Source organism: Pseudochaenichthys georgianus, chromosome 11 (assembly GCF_902827115.2).
Source record: "Pseudochaenichthys georgianus chromosome 11, fPseGeo1.2, whole genome shotgun sequence".
Taxonomy (NCBI): domain Eukaryota; kingdom Metazoa; phylum Chordata; class Actinopteri; order Perciformes; family Channichthyidae; genus Pseudochaenichthys; species Pseudochaenichthys georgianus.
This window is the reverse complement of record NC_047513.1, coordinates 33,478,043-33,505,286: the sequence shown is the minus strand read 5'-3', so window position 1 is coordinate 33,505,286 and position 27,244 is coordinate 33,478,043. Positions and strand designations below refer to the sequence as shown.

At 42.9% G+C, this 27,244-nt stretch overlaps 1 protein-coding gene across 1 annotated transcript in view; it reads left to right on the top strand.

The window, feature by feature from the left end:
- Positions 1-27,244, top strand: part of ctdp1 (CTD (carboxy-terminal domain, RNA polymerase II, polypeptide A) phosphatase, subunit 1) — a 120,059-nt gene that overhangs the window by 53,357 nt on the left and 39,458 nt on the right. Inside the window, exon 10 of the mRNA XM_034094173.1 lies at positions 1,269-1,537. Coding sequence (XP_033950064.1) covers positions 1,269-1,537 — 269 coding nt within the window. The remainder of the gene's footprint in view (positions 1-1,268; positions 1,538-27,244) is intronic.

Here is a 27,244-nt window from a genome sequence, read left to right as displayed (position 1 = left end):
GGAGCCTCACTTCAGAGCGTTTACCGCGACCCATCTTTGGTGTTATGAAGTGACTGAGCTCGTGAACTGTCTATGGGAGGGCGGGGGAGCCTCGCTGCGGGGAAACTGTGGACCTCTGTCGCCTGTCAGCGCAATTTACATGATGCCGTTTAAAAAAATGAAGGGCGGTGCCGGCCGTCAGCGTACCGAGCCGGCCGTCAACGGCCCGCTGACGACCGGCCGTTCTGCGATTCTCCAGAACACACAGATGGCCAGTCCGCCTACCCTGTATTCCATCGGGTCTACCGCATTTAGGAACCGTTAAGCAGAACCGAAATTGTGTATTTTGTATGGGTACCCGGTACCCGGCATTTTCTTATCGGTTCTCATCTGGAACCGAGTTTCGGTTCCCAACCCTAGTAGGAACACTATCCAATAGAAGCGCTAGTGTTACAAAGTGATGTCACTATATTCAGGAAGTAAAAAAATGTGACAGAGAAACTCCCTCTGGAGGGAACACAGGGATTTTAGCCTTTGCAGACCAATTGCATGCACTAAAACCTAGAGAACACACTGCAGGGAAGAGCAAACCTCCACAAATATAAATATGTATACAGAATTGGATCCTCTTTATAAATCCTTAGCAATGATGGTGAAGGCACACACACACACACACACACACACACACACACACACACACACACACACACACACACACACACACACACACACACGCCCTTTCAGCTCTTATTTTGTATCCTACTCTGTAATTTGTTGGTGCCCCGCGGAGTCATATTCATTCAAATTTGATTTTAGCGAATGGAACGCTGACCCAACGTATTTACAAGTTTTTTTAATTCCCAGCGTTGCTTCCGGCGGTTTCACCTTCACCGCGGAGCTTTGCTGTCCAAATGACCAAAGACTTTAATGAGCCTGGCCTGATGCCTATAATTATCTTGGCTTGACTCAAGACGATGTCCCCCTGAATTAATCCCAGTTTTCTTTCTTCTACTTGCTGCTGAAGAGTCGATGGCACTCAATTGTCTAGTGTAATTCAAATGTTCAGTGTTCTTTAGATAGTGGACAAGATATATAGCGAGAAAGACTGTATTCGACTGGTAGAAACTGGATGTGATACGTTTATCATCCTGCTTCAAACTGATTACAAGATCAATCCATCAGACACGCGGCAATCAACATTTACCTCAACATGACAAGTTATTGAAAAAACGTTTCTCTTGCCACCGTAAAACAATATTTCATAGCAACTCCTTTTTCTAAAAAAACAGGTGGACGACATGTTAGACGAAGAGAGCGACAACGAAAGTGAAAGCCAGGGCAAAGAGAAGCCAGGTAATGAGGAAGGGGATGATGATGATGATGATGATGATGATGATGATGATGAAGAGGAGCAGCAGCCAGAAGCTGGACAGAAAACAGCAGCAGCAGCAGAAGGAGGAGGAGGAGGAGGAGAAAGTGGAGGAGGGATCATTCCTCAGGAGATGAGCGTGGAGGAAAAGAAGATCCAGCCAGCATCCAGTGAGGCCAGTGTGCTAAGGTATTTGCAAAATCCACATTTTTATTTTGTTTCGAGCGATGCAGGGATGATGTCATTGTGTAGCCCGTTAGCATCGCTTAGCGTCTCCCTTGAAAGCTAACAGCCAATGAGATGTGTCCATTTGATTTTGGAAAACAAGATCTTTTGCAAACACACATTTATTTATTTGTTGTCATTAAGATTTTTCTAAATGTTTTACCCCCCTGGCACCCCAATGATTCTCTCACACACATGCCTACATACTCATGTGCACACACTCGTATATTCATCAACGTAAAGCATGTGGATACACATTTACAACAAATATATCGTATACACTAGGGCTGCTCGGTTATGGCAAAAATCATAATCACGATTATTTTGGTCAATAATTGATATCACGATTATTAAAGGGAGGCGTGTGGCGCAGTGGTTATAGCCTTGGTGTTGAGGTCACAGGTTCAAACCCCGCTGCAGTCAGCATGTCGTTGTGTCCCTGGTTGCCCACAGTATTGAGTATGTAAGTTGCTTTGGATAAAGCGTCTAATAAGTAACATGTAATGCAGTGTTTCTCAAACTTTTTCATACCAAGGACCACTTAACCAATAAAAAAACACTCGCGGACCACCTAACTCCGCAAATATCCAAAAACACATCGTTTTTTACAAATCGCCTGAAAATGGTACAAACAAGTGGCCACATGTGTGATGAAGGTATTTATCTGGGCTATATCATGCAATCGAAAGTTAAACTTAAGCTCGTTCCATTGCGGAGATATTCCCGCGAGAGTGGGAAAAACTTAAATAAATGTATTTATTTCAAATTTTACCAATATACTCACGGACCACTAGGGGGCGCTCACGGACCACCAGTGGTCCGCGGACCACACTTTGAGAAGCACTGATGTAATGTAATGTACAATGTAATTAAATACGATTATTCATTGACTTTGAAAACATCAATTTATTGAACTTTAAAACAAATACAAATAATAATTTGAACAGTATCGTTTTATCTGTTGATTACCCTGAACGCATAATTCAACTGAAAAACCAATACTAAAATAAATGCTATATTTACATTTAAATAAATACCAATAAACAAGATCAACAAATATTTCGGAGCGCACTTCCACAAGCTACAAAACATATATAAATATGATAACTCAATTAGATCAAATATTCTGTCACGTTTTGTTCAGCAGGATAATCTCCACATATCAACACTACTTTTTTAATATTTAAAGAGTAAGTTTTTACGACGTATTCTCGTACCACTTTTAAAATCCCTCCGTCTTCAATGTTTCTTCTCCAGCAGCCTTTGTTAATCAAATATGATAACAGGAACAGGAACTCTGTACCAGATATTTACTCTCGCATGTTTCCTCCAAGTGTCATCACTGCTGGCACCCTCCTCTGTTGATCCTGCATGCCTCGGGTGAGAGCGGGATGCTTAGTTTAAATTGCACTTGGCAAGAACCCCATTGAGAATCCTTTTGCAAAAGGTGCCGTGTATTTTCCGGTCTTCCTTCGCCCAATGACTATTATCTTAACACGCCACTTCATCATCTCTGCGATGCCGAAGCCAGACGGTCGGGTCTGTTTCCATGGATATTAAATCCAAACAGACAGCAGGCAGTCGGCGAGTTATGAACACATCAGACTCTGTTATAGCTGAAGGACAGGCCTCTGACACTACTGAGGGGATATTTGATTAGGTTTTCTACATCTGTTGAATGTTATATTTGTCAGTGGGATGTGACATTTCCCAGAACAAATACGTTTATTTAGAGTTGAGTAACAACATGCGGCAAACTGGTCAATCTCCCCTTACTTCAAATGCCCAAGAAATAAACGTGTTGACAGCCTGGTACACAAAGCGGTCCCTAGAATTAAGTTTATGAGAATTTAAAAAGTGAATTAATGTAACAAACGTGTTAAAATTGTATCAAGGACTGTAGTTTTGCACATTAGGGGTATTGCGTGCATCAATCTACATACTCTGTATTAGGGCTGAACGATTACCGTACTTTTCGGACTACAAGCCGCGACTTTTTCCCCCATTTTTTTTGTGCAGCTAACGGCCACTAGGGGACCTCCTAAATCTATGGATTTTACAGGTAAAATTAACCATCTTAACACTATGGGCTCTAGGACCGGTCCGCTCCAGCCACCTTTAAGCGGCGGGCTCCAGCAGGAAAAGCTGGAGGCCGGAAAAGAGCGAGACAGGTAGCGCGCCAAAGTAAAAGTGGAACCGAGAGACAGAACGAGAGCAAGACAGACGGACAATTTAGCTGCTGCAGCTTATATGCAGGTGCGCTTTATAGTCCGGAAAGTACGGTAATCGATTTGAAATTATGCGATTATCAAATCACAAACCCTGCGATGTTCTTCTTGTGAGTCAGTCCTCCACACCAATCAGAAGTGCTGTGCTCCACATGTACCAGCCATTGTTAACCAATCAGAAGTGGCCCATGATAGAAGGTGATAGACAGATTGATCCAATCACCTGCCACGTGCTCTTGAAAGTGCCTGCCCTTTCCAAATGGCTTCCAATGGAGCTTCAGATGGTTTCTGAGTCAGGTTAGTGATGCTCCATCACGTGTTTCTATCACAGGGTGCATCTCAAACTGAAGCTCGACTTTAAAGCAACCCAACAGAAGTTTCATGTAAGTTTAGTTCTTTCAGTCGTAGCTCGGGCTGCGGGGCGCTAGAGACGGCACGTTGATGCGACCTTCCTAGCCGGAGATATGGCCGCATTTTACAATAAACTTCCGTTGGGTCGCTTAAAAACAAAATCGCAAATCGAATCGCAATATCGGTCAGAAAAATCGCAATTAGATTATTTCCCCAAATCGTGCGGCCCCACTCTGTGTTCTCCACGAGGCTCGTAGAAAACATGAGCCGTTACAGAGCTCCCTCACACCATGGGTGTCTTCTATAGAGGACAGATCTTCCTTGTAGTATCATCTGGTGAGTATGTAGTTGCGATCATGTTGCTGCTCTCTGAATGGAAGTGGAATAAAGTGTTGGATGATTATAACTAAGTGCACATAATGACTCAATAGGCTACGTTAACATCTATATTTGAAACCCATTTGCTTGTTGAGCATTTCTTCCTTCTCCTTTTCAATGTTGTGCCTGATCAGTATTCTGCTCTGAGTCATTTCTTGAAAGTGAATGAAACACATTCTGAACATGATCTAGCTCCGAGGATCCCCGTGTAGAAAGAGAATAGGAGCCATTACACGTTGTTGGCCAAATAGATACCGACTGTTGTCCTTAACGTTGCACCTCCAGACTTAGTTCTCTCTGCCTTTTTGAATCCAGCCTCACTGCTCTGAAGATGTAAGTTTTCTTCACCAGTAAAACTATTTTTCTCTGCGTCTCTGATCTTGTTTGTGTCCATCCACAGCCAGGCAGTTTGATGTTATTTGAGTGTTATGCCGTGTTATGCGTGCCCTCCAAAAAGGAAATGATACCGTTTCCAAACCTAACTGTGCCGTACAGATCATTGAAATATCTGTGAGTTTTGGCTTTACGCTGTGCACGCTCCCGCGAGGTGCAGCAGCCATGCATAACACGGCGCATGCTCTCCCCCCCCCTCGTCAGAGTTGTGTAAAGGCAGACGGGTAATTCTGGATTTTGACGGAAGTTTTACGATCCTGTCCGTCAAAATGATGGGCAGCGAAAAAGTCTAGCGCAACCTCTGGCTGAAACAGAGGGGATTATGGGAAGACATGTGTTGTATATATCTGAGAGCTGTGATGTATTGATGAAAAACAGGATAATAGGGGACCTTTTAAGAGAGAAAACATTGCCAGAGAAATCACTGTTCAGACAAAGGCTTTGATTTCTGTAGAAAGAGGTATTGAAGAGAGATCTGACGTGTACTTCTATCAGACTGTTAGAAGACTGAATGTTCCTGTCTGACAGAACATTTTTCTGCTGTCTTGTTGCCTTGTCCACCATTAAAAGGCAATTTAAGATTTCATAGAAGAAGGCTTCCTGATTATACTCAACTCTGTAGGACCTCCACTCCTTCAGGACCTTAAGAGTTGTCATCCTGTCAGTCTTCATCCCTTTCTTCACCACTTTCTTGTATTTGGCACAAAGTAGACATACATCTGTTGCTAAGATACTGTAGCGATGTGAACGTCTCTGTTTTGTCCTCACCGTCTTTCAGTATCTTCTAATGCCTTTCTTCTTTGTAAAACAACTTTCATGTTCTGTTCCGTTTGGCATGCAGAGAATACTTTCTTGCTTTATTATCTTTATTGTTATTCCAATTTAAAATCCATGGTACACAGCTTGGGCAGATTTGCAGCTACAGTGACAGGTTAAAAGCAAGTTCCAATTAAGCAGTGCTGTGAGTCCCAAGGACAAGTGTTGGCAACCACTGTTGGAAACAAATCAAAATGAATTGGCTTCAACAAAGGTGATCTGAAGTTAATTTAATTTCTTGCACTTTGCGAAAAGGATCAGACGGTTCTTTGAACGTCTTTGCGCTCTACTGCATGTCCCACAGATCTTTTTACTCGGATAATTAAATGTCTCAAGTATTTTTAAGATCTTTTAATGCAGTTACATTAATGTTTCATACGCTGTGCACTTCAGCACTACAGGAAAAAATACACTTCATCGTAAATCCAGTTTATTACACGGCTCAGTTTAATGGGTTCCGATTGGTCAATTTGGACGTTCCAATGGTTGTTAATACTGGCTAACAGACCGTTACCGAGGAGAACAGACCGTTGCTAAGGATGATCAAGGGACTAAGTACAGTCAAATCAATCCACATAAAGAAGGTCTTAAATGTTAAAGTCAACTTTGGACAAAAAACATTGGAAAACGCAGTGGAATTCTTTTTGAATATACAGCAGAAGGATACAGACAGGAAGTAAACACTAAAGGAAACAGCAGAAGAAGACAGGAAGTAAACACTAAAGGGAACAACAGAAGAAGACAAGAAGTGAACACTAAAGGGACAGCTGAAGGAGACGGACAGGAAGTAAACGCTAAAGGGACAGCAGAAGGAGACGGACAGGAAGTAAACACTAAAGGGAACAGCAGAAGGAGACAGACAGGAAGTAAACACTAAAGGAAACAGCAGAAGGAGACAGACAGGAAGTAAACACTAAAGGGACAGCAGAAAGAGACGGACAGGAAGTAAACACTAAAGGGAATAGCAGAAGGAGACAGACAGGAAGTAAACACTAAAGGGACAGCAGAAGGAGACGGACAGGAAGTAAACACTAAAGGGAACCAATTTGTTAAAAAAAAAAGCAGATGAGTATCATGCCGCCATTTGAATGCCTGCGCAGTGGATGTGCATTTCACCCTTTGTGAATGTTTTGGGAATTACGCAATTTCCTTTTATCTTAAAGGGGACCTATCATGCAAAATGCACTCTTGTACGTCTTTTATACATGAATATGTGTCCCCGTGTGTCAGGGAACTCACCAAGTGTCAGAAAATACAACCCTCTCTCTTTTCCTCTATACCCAAATCTCTAAAAAAGGGGCTGTAATGGATCTGATACAGACTGATCCAGATTTGAATTATTTTCTACGTCATAGAAGGGGTGCTCTGCTTAGTGGTCAACTCTCCACCTATCAGGGGAATGAGAGGTTGGGCCACGTCCGGCCATTGCCGCTCGGAAGCGCTGGAGACGCTGTAGTACATATGCCAGGCCTGTAAGTGGCGCTGTAGTCTGCCACAAAAGCAGCGAAGAAGACTTCCCTTGCATGGTTGCCGTGGTTACCCTTCTGTTTATTCTCCGCTGTGGATCTTTTTCTCCCTCCCCGAGGCAAGCGTTTCCGCCTCCTGCTTTAAAACAAATGAATAATGACTCTGTATAATCATAAGGGATAATGTGCAGCGACGCGAACAATATATTCGTCAAATATAGCATGATATGTCCCCTTTAATGTGTATAGGTTTACGGCCGCGAATGCTCCCTAATCCTTTTCTTGAAGGGTGTACTTGTGAGTTAAGTTTATTGAAGGGCTAATGTGCTTTTGAGCATAAAGCCAGCCATTACTGTCTCTTCCAATTAGCTGCCGAGCAATACGAAAAGTGTCCTAACCTCGTTCAATCAGAATTAGCCTTGAACTGGCCTGACCCCGAGCGTCTTAACTCTCCATCTATCGGTGCCCCTTGACATTGAATTGCTTCGATGTTTTTTTAAATGCTTCTCTACGAGGAGCATTTCCAGGAAGGCTGTATTTCAGAGCACACTTGTTAAAATGCGTTGGTGGTCATTAGCTGTTAGTCAGGGTTGCTGTGAATGATTTATTGAGAGCTGTGGCACTCAGGGCTCTAACGGAGTTAAGATTTAACAAGGAAGTGGCAGGGTGGATATAAAAGGTGGATGAACTTCCCTTTTCCATCAGCTCACAGGAATTTATGTCACGTCCCCGTTGAGGTGGTGCATTCACAGTTCCAGGACTTAACGAACTGAAGTGGTTTGATATGTGTCAGACTTTGGAAGTGCCTTACTTAAAGGTGTTTCTCCAGATGTTGCCTTTGTCTCATAATATAGAGTAATTTTAGGTCTTGGGCCTTGTTGGGAACATCCTGAATGTCCTCTTCCAATATGAGAGTCACATGCTAACTAAGGTATCAACTGTAGCTGTGAACATGACAGGATGTCTGATGACCTAGAAGAGCATCAGGACTGTTTGAGGCATGTGATAGCTATGTGATGAACATGATGACTCAGCCTCTATGGAGAGAGACATCAAGCATGCTCATTTCTGACGTGGAGCTAATCTGAAGTAAACATTGAATACTGCTTTCTACTCCTCCACCTTGTGACTGTGTGACTCCCTCTCTGGGATATCAGCATGTGAAGGACACTGCTCAGGAACTAGCTGATGCTCTGTATGTGATGACTCCTTCCCTTCTGGAGAGGATCCCAGACACATGGATCCTGAGGTGCGAGAGGTGAGGAGACGAGGGATTAACATTTTTGAGATTGACAAAAAGTCCGAATTTAAAAATATTGAGAAAATGTAAGAATTTTGAGGAAAAAGTCATGATTTTTAGAACAATTTGAATTTTGAGGAAAAATACACCATTTTTTCAGATTTTGAGAAAAAGTCAGAATTTTCAGAGAAAGTCCGATTTTTGAGATTTTCAGAAAAAAGCCAACATTTTGAGAAAAAAGTATTTTTGTTCATGACAGGATGTATGATTACAAGAAGCAGTATTCCTCCATCTTGTGACTGTGTAACTCCCTCTCTGGGATATCAGCATGTGAAGGACACTGCTCAGGAACTAGCTGATTCTCTGTATGTGATGACTCCTTCCCTTCTGGAGAGGATCCCAGATACATGGATCCTGAGGTCCAAGCCGGGGACGAGGAATATTTTTCTAACGGGCCTTTTAATTATAACGGTTCTGAAGATTAAGCTTTTCTTAAAGAGGCCCCATTATACATTTTGGGGTTTTCCCTTTCCTCTAGTCTAGACTGGGTTTCTTTACTGAACTTTGTACGGTTTTTTTCAAATAACTCTCTTTCTATCTCTGGCCAATAACGTTTTCCATCCAATGCTTACATTGCTGAACCCCACACACATTCTCTAATCACTTTTTACATCAATAAGACTGCTCAAATTCACCTGTCGTTATCAGTTCTCCTCACTTTCATTACCCTAGGCATTGATTCAGATGCTCCCTGTATCTCTGGAGTGTATGTATTTCAGAGTGAAAATGGAAGTGTGAAAGTTGTCAGCGTGAGTGAGCACGTTGTTATAACATCGCCCGAGCAGAGGTGAAAGAGTGTTGTAAAGTCTTCCATTCAGGTTGTCGGATAGCAACGTGTGAAATTCTAAATGCGTCTCATCTGCCGTGACCCTCTTTGTTTGATGATTTGATCCCGGGGTCGCCTGTTTTCTCCGGTTTCTTGCACTTCATGCGTGGTCTCACATGTATGTGTCGTGTGTGTGGAGCTGCTTGTACAACATGGGAGATGAGAGGCTTTCATATTCGTCGTTAAAACCACACGGAGCTTCATTGTGGGTAGACGGGCAAACATGACTTTAGAGTGGAGTCATGTTTACACTTGCCCTTTCTTATCAAAGAACATTTTTTAATCATTTCAAGCTCTACAATTTTGATAACCGAGCATCACGGTAAGGTTGCATTAAAAACAAAATCAGCAAACAGTTTGACCTTTATCTTGTCAAATCCAAAATGCTATCACACCTTGTATCATTTCTTTGTCAAGCTAATCATTTCAGCATGGCTCGCCAATTTTCTCTGTTTTGCGTTGACGGAAAATAACTGTTTGTTATTGACGGTGGGTCTTACACGTGCTCGTACACTGAGCATGTAATATTTAATCAAAGAAGGTTGAATGTTAAAACCCGACAGATTTGACTCTTTTGTCCGATTGGGGTTTAAAAAAACAATGCGTGAACTCAACATTGATATTTCATCAAGCGTTGGCAAACAGTTATTCTTGGAAAATTGTTTTTTTTAGGGATTACCCTTGCCTTAATATTTGCGATTCATGATACAATTCCCACAATCATCAAAATACTTCTTCTATCTTTCATAAATAAAGGATAAAATAGCAACACAATTATGATAATTCCCGTACTTTAACCCTTTGGAGTCCTGGGCTAATTTGGCCGTTTTCGCATACTTTTGATTTGTCTTACTAAACCCTATTAAGAAATGTTTGACATGTCAATGTTTGGTATCTTTTTTTTAAGGACAACCTCACCTATATAACCTGATAGTTATTTTTTTCATTTTGAGATGCTATATAAATATTTCGGACCCAATATCACAAAAGAAAACGTAAAAATAGATTTTGAAAATGATATTATTTTTTATATAGGTAACACAAACATTCACAACGAAACCATTTCAAAGCTGGAAATATATCCCTGGGATGTCACTATGATAATGTGAAAGTTTGATTGAGGTAGCATATATATTTGTATTAACTTTATATCATCGTATCTCCGTGTTTACTGGGTCTTTTTTGCATGAAACAAAGACTGGCATATACCGTACTTTTCGGACTATAAGCCGCAACTTTCCCCCCCATTTTTTTTGTGCAGCTAACGGCCACTAGGGAGCCTCCTAAATCTATGGGTTTTACAGGTAAAATTAACCACCTTTAACTCTACGGGCTCTAGGACCGGTCCGCGCCCGCCACCTTTAAGCGGCGGGCTCCAGCAGGAAAAGCTGGAGGGCCGGAAAAGAGTGAGACAGGTAGCGCGCCAAAGTAAAGTGGAACCGAGAGACAGAACGAGAGCAAGACAGACGGACGATTTAGCTGCTGCGGTTTATATGCAGGTGCGCTTTATAGTCCGAAAAGTACGGTAGTTTCAAGCCAGTACTTTCGACGGAAACACACGGCAATGTTGTCCGGACTGTTGTTTTTATGCGGCACCGGCTTGAACAGGTCATGTGATCTGATCACGCCGGCGTGACGGTCGACTCCGAAGGGTTAAGAATCAGCCGTGTTCTTTGTAGTAGTGACCTGATACGGCAAATTCACCATAAGCAACTTAATGTAGCTGTTTTTAAGTACAATATGCAATTAAATCATATACAATACCATCCCTTATTTGCATATCCAGCCGTTCTAGAGAAAATTAAGAGTTGAACGTGTCGATGTAATGAGTCCAATATATAAGTCCCTGTTTTAGCTCTAATGTGGGTCAACACCTCCTCCAAATGGGAACATATGCCCATTTAGCTGCAATATGCTCCACTATGTTCACTAGTTAGCATCACTGGCTGCTAATGTCTGCTATTTTGTGCTGAGAAGGTAGTGTTCGAGTCCTTTATATATGCACTTTGGGTTTAAAATCTGTACCCTACACAGTGCTGGTAATTAGACACAGGGCTTCTCCACAGACGGAAGTCCCTCAGCCTGAAAAGAGGTATTTTTAAATTCATGAAAAGCAGCCAGTGATTTAATTGTTCCCTCGTTAACCAAAGGATGCCCGATGAGCAGCCGAGCATGCCCCCACTAAGCGATATCAAAGAGGTGCTGCAGTCTGAGAGGCGATTAAACATGAATGAAACGCCCCGGGTCTTTCAAGAGCTCACACTATTATCATTTCTTTCTCTCTCACTGTAACTTCCCTGCTTCTTCACTGTCCGGTTCTCCCGTGGTAAAAGGCAAGCTGGACTGTAGAAGAAACCCTTGCATGGATTTTGGGCTTTCTTACAGTACATGTTGGTACTCTCCATCTATCGGCCTTTCAACATCTATTTCATGTGAAGTTTAAAGCGTTTGAGTGGGCTGTCTGACATTAGTCACACTGAGGATATGGATATCTCGATGTGGAGAATGGATTTGCATTGTGGATTATTTAATACTCAAGCCTTAAATAGCACAGTCACACACCTGCAGGATGTTTGGCATGATATTTATTACACATATAATAACTTCTTAGTTTTTCCTCAATCATGATTTATTTTTCGATGAACCAGAAAAGAATCCCTAAAGTTTTCCAAGCTCTTGCTGTGAGAAAAAGCAAAGACATGAAATGTGAGAAAGCTCTTAAGCTCTCCTGCAGATTTCACTACAGATGTCCCATTTGGTTTACAACATTAGAGAGGGCTGAATTAAATGGAAAATATATCGAATTGCAATTTTTGCAGACCACAGATTGCAATTTAGATTATTTGCTATGTATTAAACTTCAGGAGTATTGAATATGACATGTTTCTTGTGATTAAAGCAAGCGGCAAACTCTGGGGCAGAGCCGGGAGGCCAATAAGGAAGTGCCTCAAACTGCAGTTCATCTAGTGGCCAGTAGGAGCAGTCTGCAGAAGAGAGCAATTTCCATAGACCCCCATGTTAAAGTGACCAACTTTACAGCAGAAATAAACATGTTTAACCATATTCTCTGTATAGTTAGATTCCCCCTTCATGACTACTGTGTGGGGGGTGAATTGTTTTATAACGCAACCCTTTTAGTTATATTAGGTCTTAAAGTGTTTGCATACATTAGGGCGTGGTCACCTTGAGTGACAGGTCTCTGCAGTGAGTGCTGCTTCTAGCTTTCTGTCTCTCTGCTAGTAGCTCCGTTAGCTCAGTAAGCTCCAGGATGCTACAGGGGCTCAACTGCTCGGCTGATCCCGGGAACACAACTTGAACCCGGACGTGTTTGTGGTGTTGGTGCCGAGTATTCTTCATTTAAATATCGGACCTATCTCATGGCTTTTGGAGGTTCCGCCTCGGTTCCGCCTCTTTGCCCCCATTTGGAGCAGGCGGGAGTTAGACTCTGACGTCACTGTCGAGCCGTTAGTGGCCGACACCGCCTACTTTAGGCAACTCTGCAGAATCCTATGGGTGACATCACGGACCCTACGATACCTATGATACCCTAAAGCAGGGATAGGCAAATGGCGGCCCGCGGGCCGCATGCGGCCCCCACCTCCTATTTTTGCGGCCCTCAGATTAATTTATAAACAACGTAATTAATAATAATAATAAAAAATAATAATAATATTTTTTCATTTGTTTTACTTGTAGTACTGATACCGTCCACTAGACTCCTAGTTACGTCGCGAGCTGCGTATATGATTTCAAATACCGCAAAACAATCTGTGACTCATTTGTGTGTATTGTGTTTGTTTCCCGGGGAATCCCTCACAAGAAACACCGGCTGTTGTTATTCCTGCTGTGACGTTAAGTTGCCGCTTGTAATTATGCCTTTACAAGCTTAAAAGCTGTATTTATCATCTGAATTTGGCGAAAAAAGTTTAATATTCTTAAAAAGATTTTGTTTATTTGAAATCAGATGAAAACAAACTGTCACGGACCCTGCCGTGTTATCTATGATTACTACTATTTTCATTCATATTTTCAGCGGGAGGGAGGGAGGGGGAGTGGCGCTGAGGAACAGCCGAGTGCGGGCTGACAGGTGTCTGTGTTGACATTCCCCTTATTGTGGAATAAGGGGAATGCAGAGACTGGCTACAAGTGTTTTAGGTTCAAGTTAGACAACTAATGTCTGGGTTAGTGTTCATGACTTCATGTGTATGTCATCTAATGGTTAATCTCAACACACACACATTTTCCATGCTTTCCAATAGTTTAAAATAGTTGTATTCCACTGTTTAATAACCTGTTCAATACAAACATGCCACTTGTAAACATGAAATAACATTTCTGTGAACTGATATTTGTTTAGTGAGTTTATTAGAGGATGTTCCCTTTGATTGTAAAATGTCAATGAAGATGTCAGACTTAGTATATTTGTTAATAATTACATACAACACATGGAATTTTTGTGTGTGTGTTCCAAGTGAATATGCGGCCCCCTGGTGGCCAGTACATCAATTATGTGGCCCCCACCACCATCAAAGTTGCCCATCCCTGCCCTAAAGGTACCCTAAACCCTAAAGGTATCATGTAAAGCCTAAGAAAACAGGATTACACCCACAGCTAAAATGTGGTGGTTGTTATTTGTCGCTCATCAATATTCATCTTTCATTGTTAAAGTAAGTCTTCAGCTTCACAAAGTAAAAGCTAGTAAAAGGAAAGTGTTTCTGCTGGCCTTACAGTACTCTAGTAAAGGTCTTTGTGCAGTAGGTGCTTTGTCAGCTCGTCCGTGTGCAGGTAGACATGGTGGCTGTTTTAAGTAACATGGTGTTTGCCGATAGCACTCGCTCTGGGAAGTGCTGCACATAATGGTGCATGACTACTTGCTCTCAGTGGATGTTTCAGTGCCGCTGCAATAATCCTGAGCACATTTTAGAAAGGGCCATTGTTGCAAAACTGAAGGGAACATTGCATTATTGACGTATTCTGCCTCTCGCCTGGTAACAGATTTTGAGTTGGCTATGTAAGTATTGTTTTTTCTGATTTCGTATAATTGGGATGTAAAAATCAAGGGATATTCAAACTCCCGGAGGAATAGACTGAAGGTCAGGAAAATGTCGTCAAGCATGGGATGCATATTTAATAAGGAATCAGGGACCTTTTATGTAGAATATGATACAAACATGAGCGAATCCACTTGGGTCTACTGCCTATATCCCCAAATATGTATGTGTGCAATGAATGCTTTAGTGTCTACAATGATGTGATTTCGAGGCTTGTTTTCCAAGCTTAGACCTGTGAGTTTTATACTTTGGCCTCCAAGCAGTAACTAACGACGGAAATTGTATTTCCTTATCAGAGAGAATACAATGAGAAAGTAAAGACAACCCACCTGTTTGGACTGCATCTTGTGCAGTAGCATTTTCAATCGTTTGACTAATTCAAAGCAAGGGTAGGGTTCTTGCCTTGTTAGGGTTTGTTTCTTGATGCACGTTTTGTTAAGGCCCCTACAAACCAATCTGACACCTAAGAACACGTCCCGACGGAACACGACTGTTGTGTCGCCTCGCGTCTCTGCGTCTCGGCCATGTGTCGCACTGGAACACACCGCAAAGACTTCAGCCGAGGGCCAAGTAGCACGTACGAACTGCGCATGCGTGAGTGGCAATACCTCTCCTGATATAAACAAACGACAAATAGCGCGTTCCATTTTCCCTCTACAGCGAGAATCTCGCGGGGCTTTCCCGAACCTGTGTCGAGAGCTGGAGTTAAATGAAAGCTCAGATTTGCCTTCTTAATAGTTTGTTTGGGTCGCTCACTTCCGTTTCGCTTCTCATGCACTGATTCGCTAAACTGAACGGCCAAACAGAGTGATGTCTTTAGCCGACGGCCTTTTACCGACAGCTTACCGATTCAACATGGAAGGGGCAGGACACACCAATCTGAGTAGGGCGACAGGATGCTCATCGACGACCAGACATCTATCAACGCCGAAAATCGGCTTGGTGTGTAAGGACCTTTAGTCGCTTCGGATAAAAGCGGATTAAATATAATGTTCCTTCTTGTTTCCCGTCAAAGCGTGACGATGAAAAAGGTGTTATGCTGCGTGGTATTGGAAAAGCCTTAAGGGTTATATTGAGTTTGTTGAAGCTTGTGTTATGACCCAGTAGTAATGATGTCTAGACACAGTTGTTGTAGAATCAAGGAAGGCGTTTGTCCAATATCAAACCCATATCCGCCACTAATTTCCTTGCATCGTCCGTTAAAATGTAATTTGGTCGTCGCACTTCATTCGACAACTCTCTTAGGTTTGAGAAGTGTCTCGTTGGGGAACAATAGTGCTCAGAGGGGATTGCTAGGATCTATTAAAGCCGGTGTAACGCAGCACACCTTGACGGATGGGGCCCGTGGTGTGAAAGTCATTGTTCTTTTCCGTATCTGTAAACTACAATAGCCATTCTCTCCCACCAGTCATGCTTCCTGTGATACATTTGTAATCTCTTTCATGCCGGCATCATTACTAATTCCTTAGGAAGGGTTTATTTCCAGCAGCAAGCACACCCTGTTGTTCGTTGGCACCGGGGATTCGTTAGAGGTACAATGCTTGTAACACTGGTTTGTCAGGAGTATTGAGACACTGATTACTGCAGAAATGATTGTCTTCCCTTGTATGACATGTACGCTACTGTAATGCATGTGTCTGTAATAAGAAGATAATCCACGAGGATGTCGGCTACAATCCTGTGGGAGCCTTCGGGGAGGCAGCATGACGAGACCCAAGGCAGGTGCTTGCTCAGTAAGAGAAGAGGCGTCAGTGATTGATGAATCTGTTGGTTGTTGCTCAAAGCGAAGTTGCTTAAAGCAAAGCGGTCGAATCGAAGCCCCGAAGACAAACAGAAAACATAAAAAAATTTCTTCCACACACTTACTGTGAACTAAATCCATCTCGGCACCGCTTTGAGATGCCCCTTATTTCGAAGGAAGGCCAATTCGTTCTGAAGACATTTCTTGGTACCATTATTTTTGACTTTTCTACGATAAATCATCCATCCATCCATCCATCTTCTCCCGCTTATCCGTGGTCGGGTCTCGGGGTATCAGTTCCAGCAGAGAGCCCCAAACTTCCCCACATCAACCAGCTCTGACTGGGGGGTCCCAAGGCGCTCCCAGGCCAGCGAAGAGATATAGTCCCTCCACCTGGTCCTAGGTCTACCCCTCGGTCTCCTCCCAGCTGGACGTGCCTGGAACACCTCCCTAGCGAGGCGCCCAGGTGGCATCCTAACTAGGTGCCCGAACCACCTCAACTGGCTCCTTTCGACGCGCAGGAGGAGAGGCTCAACTCCGAGTCCCTCCCGGATGACCGAACTTCTCACCTTATCCCTAAGGGAGACGCCAGCCACCCGGCGGAGAAAACCCATCTCGGCCGCTTTGTATCCGCGTGCTGTACGATAAATTATCCTCCAGGGGAAAATCTTCCGCCACTTTATTCTCTCGACAGCTCAAGTTATTCCTATTCCACACCTCCACCCTGAGGAATATTTTGCTCTGACGAAACTATTCTGTCCGAGTGCACCAGTGTCTTTTGTTCTGGTCGGTTCAGGACAGGACCCACAACATCGAGTTTTAAACTAACGACTCCAAGTCTGTCTCCCGAAGTCATCCGATGTGACGTCAGTGAGCTGGTTGTAGCGTGCTCATGTCTGCCAACCAGGCCAGTCTGTGCTGCTTTACGCAGAACAACCCCATGGGGAAGAGAGGAGATATATCCAACGTCCAACTGGATAGACATTTCTCGTTTTCTGTTCAGAAGACCATTTGTAGTTCACTCTTGGGATTGGTATTCACCATTCTGGACGAATAAGGCAAAAGCACTCGATCTCAGGTAAGGGGAAATGTGGGAAAAGACCAATGTTCCTTTGCAAAGTGCTCTACTTAAGTGAAATGTTGAGCTAAATGTTCCTAGATTCAATGTGACGCACTGGTGGAATAGACGACACAATATCCTTCTCACTTTCACTCGAGCAAGGCCATTGCACAGTATATTCATAAAGGCATAATTGACTGTAATGGAATAGCAACTTCAAAGCCTTTTTAAAACTAATAATGACTGAACTATGCCTCAGTTCCTCAGAGTAGTTTGTCTTCAGTTATTTTATTCATCTCCATGGTGTCATGCAACATATTACTGTACTTTAAGTGAATCCGTCTCTTTTCCTCTATACCCAAATCTAAAAAAGGGGCTGTAATGGATCTGATACAGACTGATCCAGATTTGAATTATTTTCTACGTCATAGAAGGGGTGCTCTGCTTAGTGGTCAACTCTCCACCTATCAGGGGAATGAGAGGTTGGGCCACGTCCGGCCATTGCCGCTCGGAAGCGCTGGAGACGCTGTAGTACATATGCCAGGCCTGTAAGTGGCGCTGTAGTCTGCCACAAAAGCAGCGAAGAAGACTTCCCTTGCATGGTTGCCGTGGTTACCCTTCTGTTTATTCTCCGCTGTGGATCTTTTTCTCCCTCCCCGAGGCAAGCGTTTCCGCCTCCTGCTTTAAAACAAATGAATAATGACTCTGTATAATCATAAGGGATAATGTGCAGCGACGCGAACAATATATTCGTCAAATATAGCATGATATGTCCCCTTTAATGTGTATAGGTTTACGGCCGCGAATGCTCCCTAATCCTTTTCTTGAAGGGTGTACTTGTGAGTTAAGTTTATTGAAGGGCTAATGTGCTTTTGAGCATAAAGCCAGCCATTACTGTCTCTTCCAATTAGCTGCCGAGCAATACGAAAAGTGTCCTAACCTCGTTCAATCAGAATTAGCCTTGAACTGGCCTGACCCCGAGCGTCTTAACTCTCCATCTATCGGTGCCCCTTGACATTGAATTGCTTCGATGTTTTTTTAAATGCTTCTCTACGAGGAGCATTTCCAGGAAGGCTGTATTTCAGAGCACACTTGTTAAAATGCGTTGGTGGTCATTAGCTGTTAGTCAGGGTTGCTGTGAATGATTTATTGAGAGCTGTGGCACTCAGGGCTCTAACGGAGTTAAGATTTAACAAGGAAGTGGCAGGGTGGATATAAAAGGTGGATGAACTTCCCTTTTCCATCAGCTCACAGGAATTTATGTCACGTCCCCGTTGAGGTGGTGCATTCACAGTTCCAGGACTTAACGAACTGAAGTGGTTTGATATGTGTCAGACTTTGGAAGTGCCTTACTTAAAGGTGTTTCTCCAGATGTTGCCTTTGTCTCATAATATAGAGTAATTTTAGGTCTTGGGCCTTGTTGGGAACATCCTGAATGTCCTCTTCCAATATGAGAGTCACATGCTAACTAAGGTATCAACTGTAGCTGTGAACATGACAGGATGTCTGATGACCTAGAAGAGCATCAGGACTGTTTGAGGCATGTGATAGCTATGTGATGAACATGATGACTCAGCCTCTATGGAGAGAGACATCAAGCATGCTCATTTCTGACGTGGAGCTAATCTGAAGTAAACATTGAATACTGCTTTCTACTCCTCCACCTTGTGACTGTGTGACTCCCTCTCTGGGATATCAGCATGTGAAGGACACTGCTCAGGAACTAGCTGATGCTCTGTATGTGATGACTCCTTCCCTTCTGGAGAGGATCCCAGACACATGGATCCTGAGGTGCGAGAGGTGAGGAGACGAGGGATTAACATTTTTGAGATTGACAAAAAGTCCGAATTTAAAAATATTGAGAAAATGTAAGAATTTTGAGGAAAAAGTCATGATTTTTAGAACAATTTGAATTTTGAGGAAAAATACACCATTTTTTCAGATTTTGAGAAAAAGTCAGAATTTTCAGAGAAAGTCCGATTTTTGAGATTTTCAGAAAAAAGCCAACATTTTGAGAAAAAAGTATTTTTGTTCATGACAGGATGTATGATTACAAGAAGCAGTATTCCTCCATCTTGTGACTGTGTAACTCCCTCTCTGGGATATCCAGCATGTGAAGGACACTGCTCAGGAACTAGCTGATTCTCTGTATGTGATGACTCCTTCCTTCTGGAGAGGATCCCAGATACATGGATCCTGAGGTCCAAGCCGGGGACGAGGAATATTTTTTCTAACGGGCCTTTTAATTATAACGGTTCTGAGATTAAGCTTTTCTTAAAGAGGCCCCATTATACATTTTGGGGTTTTCCCTTTCCTCTAGTCTAGACTGGGTTTCTTTACTGAACTTTGTACGGTTTTTTTCAAATAACTCTCTTTCTATCTCTGGCCAATAACGTTTTTCCATTCCAATGCTTACATTGCTGAACCCCACACACATTCTCTAATCACTTTTTACATCAATAAGACTGCTCAAATTCACCTGTCGTTATCAGTTCTCCTCACCTTCATTACCCTAGGCATGATTCAGATGCTCCCTGTATCTCTGGAGTGTATGTATTTCAGAGTGAAAATGGAAGTGTGAAAGTTGTCAGCGTGAGTGAGCACGTTGTTATAACATCGCCCGAGCAGAGGTGAAAGAGTGTTGTAAAGTCTTCCATTCAGGTTGTCGGATAGCAACGTGTGAAATTCTAAATGCGTCTCATCTGCCGTTGACCCTCTTTGTTTGATGATTTTGATCCCGGGGTCGCCTGTTTTCTCCGGTTTCTTGCACTTCATGCGTGGTCTCACATGTATGTGTCGTGTGTGTGGAGCTGCTTGTACAACATGGGAGATGAGAGGCTTTCATATTCGTCGTTAAAACCACACGGAGCTTCATTGTGGGTAGACGGGCAAACATGACTTTAGAGTGGAGTCATGTTTTACACTTGCCCTTTCTTATCAAAGAACATTTTTTAATCATTTCAAGCTCTACAATTTTGATAACCGAGCATCACGGTAAGGTTGCATTAAAAACAAAATCAGCAAACAGTTTGACCTTTATCTTGTCAAATCCAAAATGCTATCACACCTTGTATCATTTCTTTGTCAAGCTAATCATTTCAGCATGGCTCGCCAATTTTCTCTGTTTTGCGTTGACGGAAAATAACTGTTTGTTATTGACGGTGGGTCTTACACGTGCTCGTACACTGAGCATGTAATATTTAATCAAAGAAGGTTGAATGTTAAAACCCGACAGATTTGACTCTTTTGTCCCGATTGGGGTTTAAAAAAACAATGCGTGAACTCAACATTGATATTTCATCAAGCGTTTGGCAAACAGTTATTCTTGGAAAATTGTTTTTTTTTAGGATTACCCTTGCCTTAATATTTGCGATTCATGATACAATTCCCACAATCATCAAAATACTTCTTCTATCTTTCATAAATAAAGGATAAAATAGCAACACAATTATGATATTCCCGTACTTTAACCCTTTGGAGTCCTGGGCTAATTTGGCCGTTTTTCGCATACTTTGATTTGTCTTACTAAACCCTATTAAGAAATGTTTGACATGTCAATGTTTGGTATCTTTTTTTTAAGGACAACCTCACCTATATAACCTGATAGTTATTTTTTTCATTTTGAGATGCTATATAAATATTTCGGACCCAAAATCACAAAAGAAAACAGATTTTGAAAATGATATTATTTTTTATATAGGTAACACAAACATTCACAACGAAACCATTTCAAAGCTGGAAATATATCCCTGGGATGTCACTATGATAATGTGAAAGTTTGATTGAGGTAGCATATATATTTGTATTAACTTTATATCATCGTATCTCCGTGTTTACTGGGTCTTTTTTGCATGAAACAAAGACTGGCATATACCGTACTTTTCGGACTATAAGCCGCAACTTTCCCCCCCATTTTTTTTGTGCAGCTAACGGCCACTAGGGAGCCTCCTAAATCTATGGGTTTTACAGGTAAAATTAACCACCTTTAACTCTACGGGCTCTAGGACCGGTCCGCGCCCGCCACCTTTAAGCGGCGGGCTCCAGCAGGAAAAGCTGGAGGCCGGAAAAGAGTGAGACAGGTAGCGCGCCAAAGTAAAAGTGGAACCGAGAGACAGAACGAGAGCAAGACAGACGGACGATTTAGCTGCTGCGGTTTATATGCAGGTGCGCTTTATAGTCCGAAAAGTACGGTAGTTTCAAGCCAGTACTTTCGACGGAAACACACGGCAATGTTGTCCGGACTGTTGTTTTTATGCGGCACCGGCTTGAACAGGTCATGTGATCTGATCACGCCGGCGTGACGGTCGACTCCGAAGGGTTAAGAATCAGCCGTGTTCTTTGTAGTAGTGACCTGATACGGCAAATTCACCATAAGCAACTTAATGTAGCTGTTTTTAAGTACAATATGCAATTAAATCATATACAATACCATCCCTTATTTGCATATCCAGCCGTTCTAGAGAAAATTAAGAGTTGAACGTGTCGATGTAATGAGTCCAATATATAAGTCCCTGTTTTAGCTCTAATGTGGGTCAACACCTCCTCCAAATGGGAACATATGCCCATTTAGCTGCAATATGCTCCACTATGTTCACTAGTTAGCATCACTGGCTGCTAATGTCTGCTATTTTGTGCTGAGAAGGTAGTGTTCGAGTCCTTTATATATGCACTTTGGGTTTTAAAATCTGTACCCTACACAGTGCTGGTAATTAGACACAGGGCTTCTCCACAGACGGAAGTCCCTCAGCCTGAAAAGAGGTATTTTTAAATTCATGAAAAGCAGCCAGTGATTTAATTGTTCCCTCGTTAACCAAAGGATGCCCGATGAGCAGCCGAGCATGCCCCCACTAAGCGATATCAAAGAGGTGCTGCAGTCTGAGAGGCGATTAAACATGAATGAAACGCCCCGGGTCTTTCAAGAGCTCACACTATTATCATTTCTTTCTCTCTCACTGTAACTTCCCTGCTTCTTCACTGTCCGGTTCTCCCGTGGTAAAAGGCAAGCTGGACTGTAGAAGAAACCCTTGCATGGATTTTGGGCTTTCTTACAGTACATGTTGGTACTCTCCATCTATCGGCCTTTCAACATCTATTTCATGTGAAGTTTAAAGCGTTTGAGTGGGCTGTCTGACATTAGTCACACTGAGGATATGGATATCTCGATGTGGAGAATGGATTTGCATTGTGGATTATTTAATACTCAAGCCTTAAATAGCACAGTCACACACCTGCAGGATGTTTGGCATGATATTTATTACACATATAATAACTTCTTAGTTTTTCCTCAATCATGATTTATTTTTCGATGAACCAGAAAAGAATCCCTAAAGTTTTCCAAGCTCTTGCTGTGAGAAAAAGCAAAGACATGAAATGTGAGAAAGCTCTTAAGCTCTCCTGCAGATTTCACTACAGATGTCCCATTTGGTTTACAACATTAGAGAGGGCTGAATTAAATGGAAAATATATCGAATTGCAATTTTTGCAGACCACAGATTGCAATTTAGATTATTTGCTATGTATTAAACTTCAGGAGTATTGAATATGACATGTTTCTTGTGATTAAAGCAAGCGGCAAACTCTGGGGCAGAGCCGGGAGGCCAATAAGGAAGTGCCTCAAACTGCAGTTCATCTAGTGGCCAGTAGGAGCAGTCTGCAGAAGAGAGCAATTTCCATAGACCCCCATGTTAAAGTGACCAACTTTACAGCAGAAATAAACATGTTTAACCATATTCTCTGTATAGTTAGATTCCCCCTTCATGACTACTGTGTGGGGGGTGAATTGTTTTATAACGCAACCCTTTTAGTTATATTAGGTCTTAAAGTGTTTGCATACATTAGGGCGTGGTCACCTTGAGTGACAGGTCTCTGCAGTGAGTGCTGCTTCTAGCTTTCTGTCTCTCTGCTAGTAGCTCCGTTAGCTCAGTAAGCTCCAGGATGCTACAGGGGCTCAACTGCTCGGCTGATCCCGGGAACACAACTTGAACCCGGACGTGTTTGTGGTGTTGGTGCCGAGTATTCTTCATTTAAATATCGGACCTATCTCATGGCTTTTGGAGGTTCCGCCTCGGTTCCGCCTCTTTGCCCCCATTTGGAGCAGGCGGGAGTTAGACTCTGACGTCACTGTCGAGCCGTTAGTGGCCGACACCGCCTACTTTAGGCAACTCTGCAGAATCCTATGGGTGACATCACGGACCCTACGATACCTATGATACCCTAAAGCAGGGATAGGCAAATGGCGGCCCGCGGGCCGCATGCGGCCCCCACCTCCTATTTTTGCGGCCCTCAGATTAATTTATAAACAACGTAATTAATAATAATAATAAAAAAATAATAATAATATTTTTTTCATTTGTTTTACTTGTAGTACTGATACCGTCCACTAGACTCCTAGTTACGTCGCGAGCTGCGTATATGATTTCAAATACCGCAAAACAATCTGTGACGCATTTGTGTGTATTGTGTTTGTTTCCCGGGGAATCCCTCACAAGAAACACCGGCTGTTGTTATTCCTGCTGTGACGTTAAGTTGCCGCTTGTAATTATGCCTTTACAAGCTTAAAAGCTGTATTTATCATCTGAATTTGGCGAAAAAAGTTTAATATTCTTAAAAAGATTTTGTTTATTTGAAATCAGATGAAAACAAACTGTCACGGACCCTGCCGTGTTATCTATGATTACTACTATTTTCATTCATATTTTCAGCGGGAGGGAGGGAGGGGGAGTGGCGCTGAGGAACAGCCGAGTGCGGGCTGACGGGTGTCTGTGTTGACATTCCCCTTATTGTGGAATAAGGGGAATGCAGAGACTGGCTACAAGTGTTTTAGGTTCAAGTTAGACAACTAATGTCTGGGTTAGTGTTCATGACTTCATGTGTATGTCATCTAATGGTTAATCTCAACACACACACATTTTCCATGCTTTCCAATAGTTTAAAATAGTTGTATTCCACTGTTTAATAACCTGTTCAATACAAACATGCCACTTGTAATAATGAAATAACATTTCTGTGAACTGATATTTGTTTAGTGAGTTTATTAGAGGATGTTCCCTTTGATTGTAAAATGTCAATGAAGATGTCAGACTTAGTATATTTGTTAATAATTACATACAACACATGGAATTTTTGTGTGTGTGGTCCAAGTGAATATGCGGCCCCCTGGTGGCCAGTACATCAATTATGTGGCCCCCACCACCATCAAAGTTGCCCATCCCTGCCCTAAAGGTACCCTAAACCCTAAAGGTATCATGTAAAGCCTAAGAAAACAGGATTTACACCCACAGCTAAAATGTGGTGGTTGTTATTTGTCGCTCATCAATATTCATCTTTCATTGTTAAAGTAAGTCTTCAGCTTCACAAAGTAAAAGCTAGTAAAAGGAAAGTGTTTCTGCTGGCCTTACAGTACTCTAGTAAAGGTCTTTGTGCAGTAGGTGCTTTGTCAGCTCGTCCGTGTGCAGGTAGACATGGTGGCTGTTTTAAGTAACGTGGTGTTTGCCGATAGCACTCGCTCTGGGAAGTGCTGCACATAATGGTGCATGACTACTTGCTCTCAGTGGATGTTTCAGTGCCGCTGCAATAATCCTGAGCACATTTTAGAAAGGGCCATTGTTGCAAAACTGAAGGGAACATTGCATTATTGACGTATTCTGCCTCTCGCCTGGTAACAGATTTTGAGTTGGCTATGTAAGTATTGTTTTTTCTGATTTCGTATAATTGGGATGTAAAAATCAAGGGATATTCAAACTCCCGGAGAATAGACTGAAGGTCAGGAAAATGTCGTCAAGCATGGGATGCATATTTAATAAGGAATCAGGACCTTTTATGTAGAATATGATACAAACATGAGCGAATCCACTTGGGTCTACTGCCTATATCCCCAAATATGTATGTGTGTAATGAATGCTTTAGTGTCTACAATGATGTGATTTCGAGGCTTGTTTTCCAAGCTTAGACCTGTGAGTTTTATACTTTGGCCTCCAAGCAGTAACTAACGACGTAAATTGTATTTCCTTATCAGAGAGAATACAATGAGAAAGTAAAGACAACCCACCTGTTTGGACTGCATCTTGTGCAGTAGCATTTTCAATCGTTTGACTAATTCAAAGCAAGGGTAGGGTTCTTGCCTTGTTAGGGTTTGTTTCTTGATGCACGTTTTGTTAAGGCCCCTACAAACCAATCTGACACCTAAGAACACGTCCCGACGGAACACGACTGTTGTGTCGCCTCGCGTCTCTGCGTCTCGGCCATGTGTCGCACTGGAACACACCGCAAAGACTTCAGCCGAGGGCCAAGTAGCACGTACGAACTGCGCATGCGTGAGTGGCAATACCTCTCCTGATATAAACAAACGACAAATAGCGCGTTCCATTTTCCCTCTACAGCGAGAAGCTCGCGGGGCTTTCCCGAACCTGTGTCGAGAGCTGGAGTTAAATGAAAGCTCAGATTTGCCTTCTTAATAGTTTGTTTGGGTCGCTCACTTCCGTTTCGCTTCTCATGCACTGATTCGCTAAGCTGAACAGCCAATCAGAGTGATTTCTTTAGCCGACGGCCTTTTTCCGCTGGCGGAACGGCCGAAAAGACACGGCGGGGCAGGACACACCAATCTGAGTAGGGCGACAGGACGCTCATCGACGGCCAGACATCTATCAACGCCGAAAATCGGCTTCGTGTGTAAGGAGCTTTAGTCGCTTCGGATAAAAGTTTAGCTATAATTAAATATAATCTTCCTTCTTGTTTCCCGTCAAAGCGTGACTATTAAAAAGGTGTTATGCTGCGTGGTATTGGAAAAGCCTTAAGGGTTATATTGAGTTTGTTGAAGCTTGTGTTATGACCCAGTAGTAATGATGTCTAGACACAGTTGTTGTAGAATCAAGGAAGGCGTTTGTCCAATATCAAACCCATATCCGCCACTAATTTCCTTGCATCGTCCGTTAAAATGTAATTTGGTCGTCGCACTTCATTCGACAACTCTCTTAGGTTGGAGAAGTGTCTCGTTGGGGAACAATAGTGCTCAGAGGGGATTGCTAGGATCTATTAAAGCCGGTGTAATGCAGCACACCTTGACGGATGGGGCCCGTGGTGTGAAAGTCATTGTTCTTTTCCGTATCTGTAAACTACAATAGCCATTCTCTCCCACCAGTCATGCTTCCTGTGATACATTTGTAATCTCTTTCATGCCGGCATCATTACTAAATTCCTTAGGAAGGGTTTATTTCCAGCAGCAAGCACACCCTGTTGTTCGTTGGCACCGGGGATTCGTTAGAGGTACAATGCTTGTAACACTGGTTTGTCAGGAGTATTGAGACACTGATTACTGCAGAAATGATTGTCTTCCCTTGTATGACATGTACGCTACTGTAATGCATGTGTCTGTAATAAGAAGATAATCCACGAGGATGTCGGCTACAATCCTGTGGGAGCCTTCGGGGAGGCAGCATGACGAGACCCAAGGCAGGTGCTTGCTCAGTAAGAGAAGAGGCGTCAGTGATTGATGAATCTGTTGGTTGTTGCTCAAAGCGAAGTTGCTTAAAGCAAAGCAGTCGAATCAAAGCGGTCGAATCGAAGCCCCGAAGACAAACAGAAAACATAAAAAAATGTCTTCCACACACTTACTGTGAACTAAATCCATCTCGGCACCGCTTTGAGATGCCCCTTATTTCGAAGGAAGGCCAATTCGTTCTGAAGACATTTCTTGGTACCATTATTTTTGACTTTTCTACGATAAATCATCCATCCATCCATCTTCTCCCGCTTATCCGTGGTCGGGTCTCGGGGTATCAGTTCCAGCAGAGAGCCCCAAACTTCCCCACATCAACCAGCTCTGACTGGGGGGTCCCAAGGCGCTCCCAGGCCAGCGAAGAGATATAGTCCCTCCACCTGGTCCTAGGTCTACCCCTCGGTCTCCTCCCAGCTGGACGTGCCTGGAACACCTCCCTAGCGAGGCGCCCAGGTGGCATCCTAACTAGGTGCCCGAACCACCTCAACTGGCTCCTTTCGACGCGCAGGAGGAGAGGCTCAACTCCGAGTCCCTCCCGGATGACCGAACTTCTCACCTTATCCCTAAG